At 39.7% G+C, this 14,745-nt stretch overlaps 1 protein-coding gene across 16 annotated transcripts in view; it reads right to left on the bottom strand.

Moving 5' to 3' along the window:
* Positions 1–14,745, bottom strand: part of KCNMA1 (potassium calcium-activated channel subfamily M alpha 1) — a 510,436-nt gene that overhangs the window by 13,812 nt on the left and 481,879 nt on the right. For 13 of the 16 annotated variants that reach the window (XM_064464921.1, XM_064464926.1, XM_064464911.1 and 10 more), the window contains 3 exons: positions 12,698–12,811; positions 9,292–9,422; positions 640–834 (listed from right to left, as the gene is read on the bottom strand). In XM_064464921.1, the coding sequence (XP_064320991.1) occupies positions 640–834; positions 9,292–9,422; positions 12,698–12,811 (440 nt within the window). Of the gene's footprint in view, positions 1–639; positions 835–9,291; positions 9,423–11,907; positions 11,992–12,697; positions 12,812–14,745 lie in introns of all 16 variants that reach the window. The other 3 variants (XM_064464922.1, XM_064464924.1, XM_064464923.1) reach the window with 1 other exon arrangement.

Here is a 14,745-nt window from a genome sequence, read left to right as displayed (position 1 = left end):
AAGTGGGTGCATTGGGATTCGCCTCAAGATTACAAGATTTGGTCCAGAAAACATTTCTAGACACACTGTTGTCCAAATTCACTGTTTATAAAAGATGGTTTATTTGGTTTGGGTTTTATTTACTTCACTCTTAGGCCAGCGCAATCAAAATGGCAGCAAATTTTAGAATTTAGAATTTAGATGAACTATCCAGAAACAGCAGAAAACAAACCTTACAGCTTTGTTTTCAAGCTAATAAGCATATTTTAAGCAAGAAGTGGAAGCTCCGTGGAAAGATTAAATAAGCTTATCAAAACCCAACAAAGGTATAGATATTGCCCATGTTTACACCGGATTGTTGCTGGAATGGTTATATCATCCAAGTCAGCTCATCCGTCTCTTTAGCCGACAACTAAGAGCAAACCACAGGATTTTCTACATGAAAAATCCAGCCAGGGAGCTTGGGAAGTCATAAAGCTTCTTAAAAAGGGTCAGAGCAAACCTGGCGTCCTGTGCTGTAAATTGCCAAACCACCCAAAAGCTCCATTCAATTAAATAATGGCAATCAGCCGCTAATGACCATAGCTTTTTAATTCAGTCTGAGAGAAAAGAAATAGACTGCAGACCAGCCTTGGTCCTACGTTTCCCTCATGATCTTACCCCTAGGTCTGCAAACGGCCCATCATACAAAGCCAACTGAGCAACTCGACACCTGTCCCTGTTTGCAAGTGTCTGGGGCGTGCTGTAACCTCCTCTCAACGCATTTTCCTCCGCAATCAGTGCTTCCAGCTCTGGTGTGGCTCCTCCTGTTACCAATGTCCGTATCAGTGTGAGGATATTGTCATTGAAGTATGTCTGCAGAGATAAAAGAAAGCTCTTTAAGCAAACACCATTAAAGTCACAACTGAAGACATCCAAATTACAACTTTTCTGGGTTTCTGCTGTTTAAAGTTCTTGGCTGTCTCTTCAAATAATTTTATATAGAAAGTGAAAAGACAGCAGCCTCCAATTACTCTATTTTCTTCTATCCCATTAGGCTCCTATACTAGATCCTTCCTTTTAAGCACCAATTCAGGCTGATTTTTATTAAAGTACAAAAATTTGAATGATTTATGTTTCCTATAATTGGTGTTAGTAGTGATGCAATGACTGCTTTCCTTCTCATTGCCTTCATGTCTAATAATGGGCTTTAGGACATGTAATTGTAAAATTCAGACCACATTTAAAGCTTACACAGGCTAGATTGCCTTTTTACTCTTGTCACCAATTCGTTGGGGAGCTGCCTTTGCGCTGCAAATGTCATTACTTATTACTGTGGCTGGACTCTAGCAGTCTAACCGATGTATTGTACTAAACATCTTATTACGAGACTTGACAGTGTTCAGACATAAGCGTGTATCAATTAAACATCTTGAGTTCATTCCAGATAAATGTATGATGAGTTTGGGATCCTGGTGGTCCTTTTAAAAAACTCTAGGGTATAGGGTAAGTGTGGTTTATTAGGGAAGATTTACTCCACACTGACATTTTGCCAGCATCTGTAGCGTTGCTGGTCTGTCAGGCAAACAATGAGTATTTTAAATATTAATTTAATGCCAGATGAATGACTTTCAAGTTCACTTAAAAGTATACCAGTATAGTTCAGAGATACTCCGTTAAATATCTGCGGTGTAGGGTACTGGGCAAAAAAATAACGCTGGACAAAAAAACGGACTTACAACGTCACGAATGCCTGTGTTTTCAGAAGCTTTGCAAGTGTGGGGACGTACGAGAAGGAAACGAGCTCGCGGAGGAGCACGCAAGGCTGGCGCTACTGGATTTGTGGCCTCCATTACTACGTTTGTGACTTGTGCCGAACGTAGGACTTGAAACAAATGTCTGTAACCCAACCAAGTCAAAATGAATACTGAATTCTCAACCAGTGCGTGTTGTCCAAAGAGAATCCTTTTTAAATAATACTTTTCAATGAAATTCATCGCTCTATCCATGTAACGTAATTGTATTTAATACATGGGTAAACTGAGGTACAGGTTGAAATATTTTATCCTGAGATCAAAAAGCAGAACTGGCTTCCTATCCGTGTTACTTTGATATTCTTCCTTTGTATAATGAAACTTCAGATTTATTGTTCACTTGAGATGACAGATAAAGCAGGAGAAAAATGAATTCTATGCAGCGATGTTTTTCACTATTACATTGAACTTCCATAACTTTGAGCTTCTCTGCTTATTTACATAGGCAGATATGCCATTCACCTGTTGACTAAATTAAAATGAGAGGAACGTGTTGTTATTGTTTACATGCCCTAAAGCAAATATTTGCATCTTATCAACTCCAATTATTTTACATTAGCCCAGGTAAGGCACTATCTATTTTAAACACAGAGTGCACTGTAAAGAGTTGTCCGACATTAGCAGGGGCCTGGGAAGATCCAGTTAGTCTAAACCAAAAGCGCATCTCAAATCAGCTCTTACATATGTGGACGCACCGTGTAACAATTCGAGCGTAACACTCAAACCCTTCTTAACATACAGAAAAATCAGTGTGACCCCTTGCAGGAATGTAAGTCTGGAGTGATTACGTGATGTTTAATAGGAATTGCCGTGGTGAGAGAGAGGAGATATTCAGGCATGATTGTTTATTCTTCAGTTGCTTCTTCCCTGATGTCCCTGAGGTGAGAATCAGAGTTGCCCTCTTTGGCAACTCTTCCCACCGTGCTATACTTTTCCAACATGGAAGTACTCGGATTAAAAACTAGGCATGAAGTTTAATCTCCTTTCTTAGCCTTTGCCGGTGTCTACCGTATACCACCCAGAATTAAAATAATTAGCACAATCCCTCTGCTCCTCCAGTTAGGCAGCAATGTTACTTGACACCGGTTTCACGGATATAAAGCCAAAATCTGCCAGATGTAGAGGTTGGAGGCACTGAAATTGTAGAAGCTGGAAAAGCCCTTTCAGGAAATATGTGCTTCAACATATTCTATATGCACTTTAAGCGCATATCATCTACAATAGTATCTTTTTTTCTGAAATAGTATCTTTTCTCATGCATTCCCCACTCTTTTATTCAGTATTTTCAGGGTTTTTTTCTTCCCTAGTGATACTTGTTATTATTCAAAAATGCAAGTCTCAGTTTTACATCTACAAATCAAGATATAAGAACATGAACCAAAAGTAAAGCACACCTTTACTGGTAGATTTTTCAAGTCTGGTTTACAATGAGGGAAACTGTGGTAAGAATTGTTGACCTGCTCTAAGACTGAAGGATGCTGGTTTGTGTGAAATAGCCGGTTTTTAGAGACTCCAACTTGCAGTGATTGGTAAAACACACAAAAGTCTAAAATTGTACTAATAATTTTATTACTCTTTAGGAGGTATCATTAGGCCAGCCTTCACTGGTTTCCAACTCTTTCTCTCTCTCTTTATTCTGTAACTCAAACTATAGCAACTCCAGCCAGAATCCAAGATTTAAACACACATACTCTTAGCTCATCTGAATTTTGTACTGTGCAAGTGCACAATTACCCCTTATTGTAAATTCAGCTGTAGCTCACCAGAGCGTGATCCACTATGAAATTATACTCATTTTACTACAGATCTCATATTGAGCCGAGAAATTAAAGCAGTAGTAAAATAATGGATCAAGTCAGGCACCTGTTACAAATTCATTAATACAAATAAAATACGATAAAATAAAATACCTACCCCCTTCCAGCCCCGGTGCAATTAAGACATAATGGGCCCAATTCTGACTTATGTCATGTGCCAACCAGGAGTAGCTCTGGGAGCCATACGCTACTATGAAACTGATGCAAATGAGGAAAGAATCAGGTCTATTGTTGACGAAACAGAATGCTGTCACCGGAGAAAGGCCTCCCACTGCTAGACAAATGTTAAGGCAAAGCTAAGACACTTATTAGCAAAGGAGGCAACATTTATCTTGGAACAATGGCTTAATTTGGGCTTTACACCATGACTGATGCGGATGTCACCATTTAATCGGATGGATGAGTACAGCCAAATGATGGTTTTTTGCCATCAATGAGTGAAAGGATTCCAACTTTCAGGGTGGACTGCTCTGGCATTGCAACCGACCAGAAAATGCCCAACCCTACGGTACAAAGTACGGATGAATAGGAAGCTGTAACTTGTCACCTGCAGCTAAATAGGCTTGTTTCCTCCTATACTAATATATTTAACACTCCTCTGGAAAAAAACCTGTCCGTGCATGCTTTCGATCAGCACGAAAATCAGACTGCTCTCAGTTTGCCAGTTTGGAACTAGGGGACGCCGAAAAGCTGGATTAGCTGATATCCATTTCCTTTGGAAGAATAATACACTGAAATTAATTTGAGAGTGATCTTGTACTTGCTCTGTGGGAGGGTACATGGCCTGGATATGCCAGTACCTATAAGAAACCGATCCACAGAATGTCTTTGGAAAGGTGCTGCTGTACTTAAAGTAACAAGACATTTCCCAGTGACGGCAGCGAATCCCTTTTGTTGACCACAAAAATCAGAACTGAAGAAATACTTGTTTGCAGCTGCCATTGAGTGACCCCCCCCGCTGGTCGCTGTATGGCATCGCTATAATCGGCATCCGGAATGAGAACATGAAGTAGGTGTAGTCCAAATGCAGAAAAAGGGAAATGCATCATAGATGCTGAAACTGGGTAAATAGCAAGGAAATCCTGACACAGATAGCTGAGCTAGCAGTGCCACCTAGCCTGTGCTCCGGAACTGTGGCGCAGCTCTTCCAAACGTTTCGGGGATGCTTTCCCGTTTGTTCAATCATTTTTTAAAGTATAATTACCAGAGTGCTTATGTTTTGCAGTTAATGCTGTCAGGCTTTTTAAACTAATTGGTCTTTTACAGAAAATTTAACTGAAAATTAGCACATCTTTTAATAACATTGCTTTAACTTTAATAGCACTTTGCCTTTCATTTATGATTACTCTAAAATTGTCGTTTTCCAAGTCATATCTGCCATTTTTTTGTGTTTGCTAGTGGCTTTTTACGGATTTCTTTTAAGAAGACTACTCCTCCTCCACTGCACGCTGTTTTTAACGTGGCTTTCAAACAAATATTTTAACTTTCTTTTCTTTTTCAGTTGGAGGAATTCTGTTGAATGAATAATACGTATCCAAACCTGAGGAACGACTGAGCTAACATCAGTAACTGATCCTAATAACACGAGGGCTTTTGAGACAGAATCAACATCAGAAAGTAAATAACAGCGTTTCACAGTTTGAAAATCTATTGATTCTCAAAATATTGTCCAAACTCTAAAGAAGTTTGAGACACTTTAGGTTATGAGATGCTGCTTCCTAATCCCCTGAACAGACTTGCACAAAAAATAGACTTGTGTTTCAAAATGTCCATATCAGATTGGAACAGTCTCTTTTCCGTATAAACAAGACTGTGAGGATCCCTGAGGGAGAGCTCTTGAGTAAGGGATATTCTGAAAAGTTATTTTTTTAACTGTTTTAACTATCGTCTTCCATGCTGTGCTTTTGTTTAGATGAAGAAAAAGTCAAATTTAGTATTACAGAACAAAAATCAAGGCCTAAAGTTGTAGCGCAAGGAAATAAGTTCCAGGATATGGAACGTCAGATGGCATAATCTGGGTATGCCTCTAACGGCACCACTCCGACGGCATGTCAAGTCTGTTGCCGGCGGTACGTACGGGAGGGGTGCCAACCTGCCAGAACTTCTGTGGTTCTCATCGCTTCAGCGCCAAAAGGAATAACAGAGAAACTTTGGCTCTCAGGCCAGCTGTGCAAACCTTTGAAGGTACTGGGTGTTGATAAAGCTGGTTTCCATGCACGGACAGGATTTTCTGGAATAACTACCTCAATGAGACCCAGAAGAAGTACTGCTTCTCAAGATTTTGCTTCTCTTCAGGTATCCTATGTCATTTAACTTTCTTATAACTGAAGATAATCTTTTTACAAAACATCCACGTTATCTAAAAGATGCTTTCAATCCCATGTCTTTAGTTACGTTCCATGTGGTGATGAGAATGTGCTTTACTCTTCAGGAGCGGCGCCACCTTGAGACTGACAGAGTACGTATATACTTTCCCCTGGTTTGCATACGTTTTGAGAAAACAAACATTACTATATCATTCAAGCCTCTGATGGCAGTAGATGTCTCTTCAAAGACATAATAACGATTAGCTGGCGCGACTTAACAATAGCCACTGCCACTTCTAAAACATGAACCATGCCTGAACATGACCCAGAGCACAAGAATGTGCTTTAACCGAAGCCTGGAGAGACCAACGTTACCAACTCATCAAAAAGACAATGCCTTTTTTGAGCTCGTTATTGTCTTCTGAGCAATGATCTTGGAACTACCACACTGTGAATCGTAGGCTGGTGCAATATATTGCCTTTGCTGCAGAGGACAATCTGTGCAGATAGCCTGTAGACAGCCTTCTGAAGAGTAAACTTCATTAAGCCTTTTGTCTTTGAAATAACAAAATAACGGACAATTCCAAATTTAAAATACCTAATACTGTCATCTCGCAGGAAATAACGCTACATTAGCAGAACGTAACGATCTTCAGCATTCAGGTTTGAATCAGAAACTGACAACACATTTTCTGATCTGTGATTCACAAGTAGGGTTTAGTCCACCACTTCTAGATTAATAAAATTATATAATATAAAAATATAATTTAACACTGATTAATAGTGTGGAATTATTATTATTCAACAACTGGCTACTTAAGCAAATTAAATATGTTTTGTACCTCTTTTTCTATACATCTATATATAGATGCACGTACATCTATATGTACATTTCCAATTACCTGCAGGTCAGAAAGACTACTGTATGCGTGGCTATTAGTCTACTTTCCGATCTTTCTTACACCTGTTTTACTACAAAACCCCACTACTGTGAGAAGAGATTCATTGTTAATGGAGCAGTTTGTGCATTGTACATCTGTACCGTAGACCACACAAGGAATTTGCATTCCAAAGATATCAACAGAGATCATAGACTGGATTTTTTTTTCTATAAAAATGAAGCGATAAAAAAAACCCTGACTCACTAAGTGGCTTGGATAATGAACTATAGCCTTGTCTCAAAGTGAGCTGGTACAGGCCAGCACGGTGTGAATTATTTCCTTCTTACAGAATTCCTGTGCAATTAATAGGATGTAAGCACGACTGCAGATCTCACAATTTCGTTAGGTTTTTGGGTTGAGTTTCCCAGTATTGGCTTGAAGTTAGGCAGAAGTTAGAAGCTGGTCCCTAAAAAACAAGTGTACTCTAGGAAAAAAAAAAACCCCAAAACATAATATAGAGCAAGTAGATTGGTTTGTGTGAGAAACACTCTTTTCCTTGGAGAAGAAGTGAAAGGAGAATACATCCTTCCCGTGAGAATAGGGATAGTAAAGGGAAAATATCTCACACGTCTTCCACTTTCTGAAGGGTCAGGAAGAATTGCACTTTTCCAACTCTTTACTAGGCCTTTGAGGAATAAAAGAGAAAATAACGCTGCCACCGATCAGCAAAGTGGTGAGAGAAAAGACAGGATGGTGAACAATTCTAACTGACTGAATCCTTGGCTTGTCTTCTTGATTAGTATTTTTTCTAAGTTAGAATTTTCTACTCTTGTTACCACATTTACCTCTCTGGCTTCAGGCTGCACTGTCCCTGACATATAATATGACCGCTTAGATGTGAAAATGCTTTTTAGAAAAAAGGCTCCGTTGAAGAAAGGAATTGCAGAAATGGAAGGGCATGTTGTCAAAAACCTAAAAGTTAATAAAAGCTAGCAATAACTAAAAATATTGTGAGGATGATATGATGAGTTCCAAGTAAAAATTTCCAAACAGTCAGGTTCCACATATTTCTTATTGCCTCATTATTATCGACATGCCATACCTTTGCACAAGAAAGCAATGGTGTCCACAACATTTCACCCTCTTTTCTGCGGCAACACCAGTGGCAAGCGCAAGAATTAACCCTACTTCTTCCAAGATTCTGGCAGTGCCCTACCGAACGGTTCATTCAGGGACGTTGATTTAGATAATAATGTGAGTGGATAAACAGCTCTCAGTCTAACAGTTTGGAACCTTCATGTGAAATTATTCTCATTTATAATGTAAAAATGCTAAACATTTTATTCATAGAGATTTTAATTAGAGAAGGTATGGAGTTTAAGGGTGCTTGCTTAGGCTTTCTAAATTTGTCAGGTCTGCAATATATGGCCAATAACCTTCAAAAAAAGTATTTTCTGAGTTTATTGCAGACTCCCAGGCTGCATTAGAATAAAATTGTATCAGTGTAGACTGATATTATTCATCTGTGGGTGGAACATATGAGGAACATATCAGGGAATAAAAATATGACATACAGATACATCAAGATGAAATACAAATAAAATATCATCAAATAATAAAGATCACTGTGATTTTTTCTTAAAAGTAAAAAGCTTCATTCTGAATTTAGGTGAAGGTCAGACTTGGCTTCTTTAAGGAAATCCATTTGCTCATTTCTAATATTACGTGGGGTTTACAGCAGATGATTCCCGGCACCGTGGAACTTTTTCCATGGGGAGCTCAGAAAGCCTATGCTTAGATTTTAAACAGGCTTTGTCCTTGCTACATCTAGCAGAGCTTAAGGTCCCTACGAAAGACGCGCAGCTCACGCAGAGCAAGACTGGTCTGAAAACCTAGCCAAGATGAAAAAGGGAGGACAAAAAGGAGTACGACCGAGGCGTCTGCATTAAACGGACCCTAATGGAGACGTAACCAAAGGCCACCATCTGTAGTTTCTGGCATGCACTTATGTTTTCATTCACAAGAAAACTCACGTGAAAAAGACATGATGACCTCTCTTCACACAACTGGAGTTCACTTGATGTGTACAATGGCTTTTTTACAGTTCTACCAGCGTCCCCCAGCTCATACTCAGAGCATTGTTCATGGCTACAGGAAATTAAAAGCTTAAAACACAGTTGACGCTGTCTGACATGAACGGTGAGCATGGGGACGGCCACGCTGAATTTGGGTCTGGGCTTCAGGAGGGAGATACACCATTTTTTTGGAAAATATTATCCTTAAGGCCAGGCTTGAGACTCTCTGCTTTTAAGATTGTGGACTGATGATGGCCCTAGATCTCTCAGCTGCTTCAAGGTCTCCGTGTCCAACTACAAAATAACCTACTTCAGGCTCCGAAATTCTCTTGACATCTAAAAGTGTCCTCTCCTGACTACCTGTGGAAAAGGGACTATGCTTTCATACTCTTTCACAATAAGTCTGACGGAAGAGAATGTAAAAGGTTTTGTTTGCTTACTGCGCTCATGAGCGAGTCCAGCACACTGACAGCAAACGCGGTTCCACATGCAAAGGGCTGCGTGAGATACAGTTCTGTGTCTGGATCATCATCATCATCTTGGTCCAAGAACTGAACATTTGAATCATTTACTGAAAATAATAATAATAATAAAATCATAAGGTGCTTCTGGGTCACCAGGATGTGACCTTACACATTACACAGTCAGAAAGAAAAAGAAACGGCATATGTCTGGAAACACAGACTCGTGTCTTTGACGTCACTGGAAATGAAATCAAGATGGATGTGAAAATGCGCATTAAAAAATCTGTTGATCATTATCATGCTCGTAAGAGGTGACTCTCCTGCTCTTGAAAGGTGACTATCCCTTTGCCATAAAAGTAGCTTCGTGGCACCAGCTGCCTGCACTCAAAACGAGACACGTGATGCTCTTCTATATATATTGAGACAATGTTGGTACTGGTCGGGTGCAGTGGCTAAGGCTGTATGCATGTACAGTGAAATGGTATCACAAGGCACCAAGGCAGAACCCCTTTGTAAAATAAAGGCTGTCCTTAAAACTCTGATATAGCCCACAGGCATCCGTTAGATGTGCTGCTGTGACTCTTCCTGGAGTGGTGTTAATGCACTTACGGCTCAAAAGAGGATAAACTGTCGCTTTAACATGCGTCTCTCTGAATGAATGAGCAATGCTCCAGCTATTCTATTGCAGCACTGCCTTCTGTTCAAATATTTGTCTCCATAACTTCACTTCCTTAGCCACAAACTCTATATTAGCCAGTGTGAAAAAGAATCTACATCAGGCTGTTTTAAAGAAGAAGCCCAAGTAAAGTAATATTTGTCATTCAGACTTTATTTGGCATTTCATTGTCACAGTTAAGCTCTCTGCCTCCACCTCATTCCACTAAAAATAGTTGTTTCCTTGAGACCAGAGTATCAAGTGGATCGTACTTCATGAAATACTTCATTTCCATATTAGTCCTCCTCGGGCGTGAAAGCAAAGACTGCTTAGCTATGCTATCGAAACACCCTTTAACTTACTAAATGACAAATTAATTTCAACTCCCATGCAAGGCAGGCAAATTAAAAACTTTTTCAGCATTCGAAACCGCACACATTGACTATGCGTCTATTCCCCATGTGAACGCATCTCCTGAGCCAACCCAGGGAGCTCTGAGACCAGCGTAAGAGCTGCCGTTAACTTGATCGTGTTTCAGCTCTGGACTTAGATTAGAAAGTCTTCTGCTTGCTATTCTGATCTTCCTTCCTATATAGTTTCATTTTCCATCCACTCCTTTTTCCAGCCTCTATACACTACTGTGCTTGCCATGCTTAGCTTGCACAACACGAATAGCTATGCATGAAGCCTCACAAGAACTGTCTGAAGGGGATGAGGACTGTTATCCTTTTTTGTTTTAGGGTTTTAGAGGCCTGTTGAGCCAGTATTTGGCCAGGACCAGAGCTGAAGGAGGATTTAAAATTCCTGCCTTTCCACCCTTTAATGTAACCATGAAAACGTAACACCTCAGTGCTGTAAACGGAGCAGTGCCCTGCGCTGGGAGCCAGAAGAATTTCACCCTAGCAAACACCAATATCCACATTGCTCCTTCCTTTGTACAATGGCTGCTAATTTTTTCTCCAGATTCTTGAGCAAAATAGTATTTGAAAGCCTGACATATCATTTCAAAACGTACTTTTTGAAGAGCTTGTGCCTTAGTTTAATTTGCTAGTGGGGCGTAGGCACTATTGACAGTAGGTTTCTTTTTCCACTTACATTCGGCAGTCTAATACCCGACTTTGACACCGGCTTGCTAGCTGTGCGCAGCGTCAGCTTCCAAGGTACTACAAATCTAACGTGAATTCTGCAAGTGTGTTTTTTATCCTCAATATCTTTATCTTCCTGATGTAAGTTAGCACGCTAGGGTTTCTACGAAAGGTCTCCGGGCTAGGTGAGGTAGGCTGGAACGTGCCGTGCTGCGCCATAGGAAATGCTCATCAACCACTGCTCGCCCAAGCTGGCGAGAGCTCTTTTTCTTGAGCGGGAGCAAGGCAGAAGCTTGGCTGCTTTTTTTACAGCTTCAAAACCTGAGCTTCTGAGGAAAGGCCTACTCCCGCAAATAAACAGATAGCTTAAGGGAAAGTATGATGCTGGGGTTTCTTTTCTGATATCTTTTACTTCTTCTTTGACTTCCTGTGAGAACCTAAGGCATGTCCACCAAATTGACAATAGGCTGAAATAACAAAAAGAGGAAAAAAGAGAGAGAGAAAGAGAGAAAAGGAGAGAGAAAAATTGGTGGTGGGGGTGTAGGGCCTGGGAGGTGGGGACCCAGGCCAAAGAAAATGAATTGGTGAGAAGGTGCTATGAAAACAGCCGGCAGGTCAGACGGGTGTGATCAAAGGTTTACTGATGCTGCGTGAAAAAAAAAAAAAATCATTAAGAAAGGCCAGAACGAGACAGTCAATTTCAACCAGAACCACAAATAAAACACATTCAAAGCAGTGCCATGAGGGTAGCCCCTCTGATACAGCCAGATAAATAAAGGAAAAGCTGATGACAGTAAGAACAACAACAACAGAAAATAAGATAGTGATGTGAAGGAAAAAGGCACTTCTTACCCAGTTCAGTTATCATTAGAATGTGGGTTCCACTGTTTTTTTCCTGACTGATTGAAACCAAAGGCAGAAGTTTGCCAGGCTTAGCTAATAAGTAAAGTATTTAGGGGGAAAAGAAAGTACAGAAAGAGAATAAAGTAAGGGAAAAAGACAGGTAAGGCTCTAAAAACTAAAACTGAAAAGGAAAATAAAAGGACAAAGGACCACAAATCAAGTTCGTATTTGCCATGAAAAAAACAGAACAGCTTCTGCACTTCACATCACACCACTTGACAACATAAATACCCACAGCTAGAGTGGAAATCAGAGCCCGGTTACCTACCATCATCATATTCTCAGGAGTAAAATGTCTCATACTATTATATAGAGTTTGGCTACACATGATTAAACAGTTCTGGACCATGAAGAAATAAACAAATGGCCTCTTACTATTGATTAAATGCACAGGAAATGTCTGCTTATACTTACTGTGGGTTTTTTCTTTTCTAACCCTAGCCCAAAGACCCCTGCTTATTTGCTACGCTATGTAAAAAGCATCCTATCTGATAGAGTGTTTATTTAAGAAAACGGAGAAAACCCAAAGGAAAGAGAGAAATACATTTCAGTTATTAGAATAAAGCGACACAACTGTTATGAATCTTTCTTTAGCGAGAGTAATTAAAAAAAGTTATCAGAAGAGAAAGCACTGCGGCGTAAGACACGGCGTAGGTAAGTTCCCTGAGGCTGCATAACAAGGGCCGTGGGAGCGAGATATGGCAGCGCACGTGAAGGGAGAAAGGTTAGCTCGTCGTACCTAGCTCTGTTATAATAGGGATGTTGGCTCCTGTTGTAATGGAGGGCTGACGTAACAGGCCATGGACCGGGCTGTTGTCTGGAGATGACCTATCCATCCCGGGGGGGGTAAAGCCTGAAACAAAAAAAGAAAAAGTTTACACAGGACAAACTAGATTAAAAAAATCACCACCAACCGGGAATTCCCTATCTCTAAATTTTTTTCCCCCAGAAAAGTACGGTAAAAAAATGGTTATTTAAAATTGACTCAATTTTCAACAATTATTTCTTAAAAGCATAATCCTTCACAAATACACATGGCATTTCTACTAGAAGACATTTGGTAGCTAATGGAGAAACTGAAATTAATTTTATTCGCCTCGGTAGCCTTTGCATCAAAACATGCAAAATGGAAAGAGTAACTTTTACTCAAATTTAAATTTAAAAAAATAAAGGCTTCAGGGTTAGAAAGGTTTAATTTTGTCCCATTAGTATTTTAAATAATCCTGAAACAAACCCCCTTTCCTTAAACCTCAATTAACATTTTCAAGAGTATTGTTTGTAAACTGTAGTACAACCAGGAGGCCCAAACTGCTTCCATTAGCAGGTTTCAGGTTGGACCAACACGCAGGATTTAAAATTTTCTAACTCTTTTCCAGGAGCAATACATCCCACAGTTGTGGGTTTTTTTTCTTTTCAGGTGTACCATTCGTAACATGTATTTTCACGAGTATTACAATTATAGGAATACTGGGGTGGAAGGGCCCCATTCTAACAGAAAACAAAAAAGATAGGATGGAAGGAAAAAAAGACATCGGTTTTCAAATGGTATGTAAGAGGAATGCTTGAAAAGAAACTAGAAAGAGCTTTATACCTTTGGGGAGGTAAAGGAAACAAAGGTGGGAGAGGAAACACTGGCAGCCACTCGAAGGGAAAAAAGATTCAGAGAGCAGCAAAGTTCACCGCTAAAAAAGATGGTGTTTTCAGCCTGATTCTCTGTACAGATTGAAATGGAGCTCTTGACACTGAGCACGTTTTAATTTTTTTTTTTTTTTTGTAATAAAAAAAACCACAGGCAAAGCCTTCTGGACTTATTATTATAAGTACTGAAAAATAGGCAGTTATACAAAAACCCATGCAACAGTTGGACTGGAACTTCACTGTTGAGACTAACGCATTCCGTCTCCCTTGTCCATTAAAGCTGTGGAAAGCATGGGAATGTTCATTTAATGTCATTATTGCAGAAGTGACGGTGAAGCCAGAGTTTGACTTTGGGGTTTCACGTAGACCAACGTTAAGGCAGCATTTTTAAACAAACTTCATCTGCTAGGAATAGGATCGAGCCAAGCTCACTTTAAAACACACATTTCTGAGAAAACATTCATTTTTCTGCCACCTCATGCGCGCGTTCTTTGACTTTATGCCTGACAACCAGGGACAGACTTTTGATCCTCTGTCATTACTGGTCTGAACTAGTTTTGGATTCTCCATATACTGATCCTAAATTAATCACCGCCAAATTAATGCCTGATGTAACTTCATTATGGTTTTTTTAAGTGTGGAAACTGTTTCCGAGTGTCAATACATTTATCCGCTACTGAATTCAGAAGACAATGATACGATATTATCTATTTACCTTTCTTCAGTTTGGCAACTAATTTACAAACCAGCTAATCTCTAAATTAAACTGTAGTTGCTAGCCTGTGGTACTGGTTTTATATTGCCTTTCCATGGGATTTATGGTTCTTTTCCAGTGATAATTACCACCACTCTTAAACTGTCCCTAAACAAGACAAACTATAAGGACCACTAGATCTGGGCTTCTTGATTTAATGGGATTCAAATTTTTATTTGACATCCACTTCATTTCTCCCTATGTTTTGCCTATATCACCTATAGAATATATAAGTAATAAAAGTAGAATCACTTCACAGAGAGACTTACTTAGCCCTCCAGAAGGTACCAGTGTGAATTTCCGTCTGACTATCACACGAAAGTTATGTACAACATCAGATTTGTAAGGACAGCATAAGTAAAAAGGGAGTGAAAAGTCCGTGAAGAAATTCCTTA

Source organism: Phalacrocorax carbo, chromosome 13, assembly GCF_963921805.1.
Source record: "Phalacrocorax carbo chromosome 13, bPhaCar2.1, whole genome shotgun sequence".
Lineage (NCBI taxonomy): Eukaryota > Metazoa > Chordata > Aves > Suliformes > Phalacrocoracidae > Phalacrocorax > Phalacrocorax carbo.
Note: the sequence above shows the minus strand (reverse complement) of the source record. Positions and strands in the feature narration are given on the sequence as shown.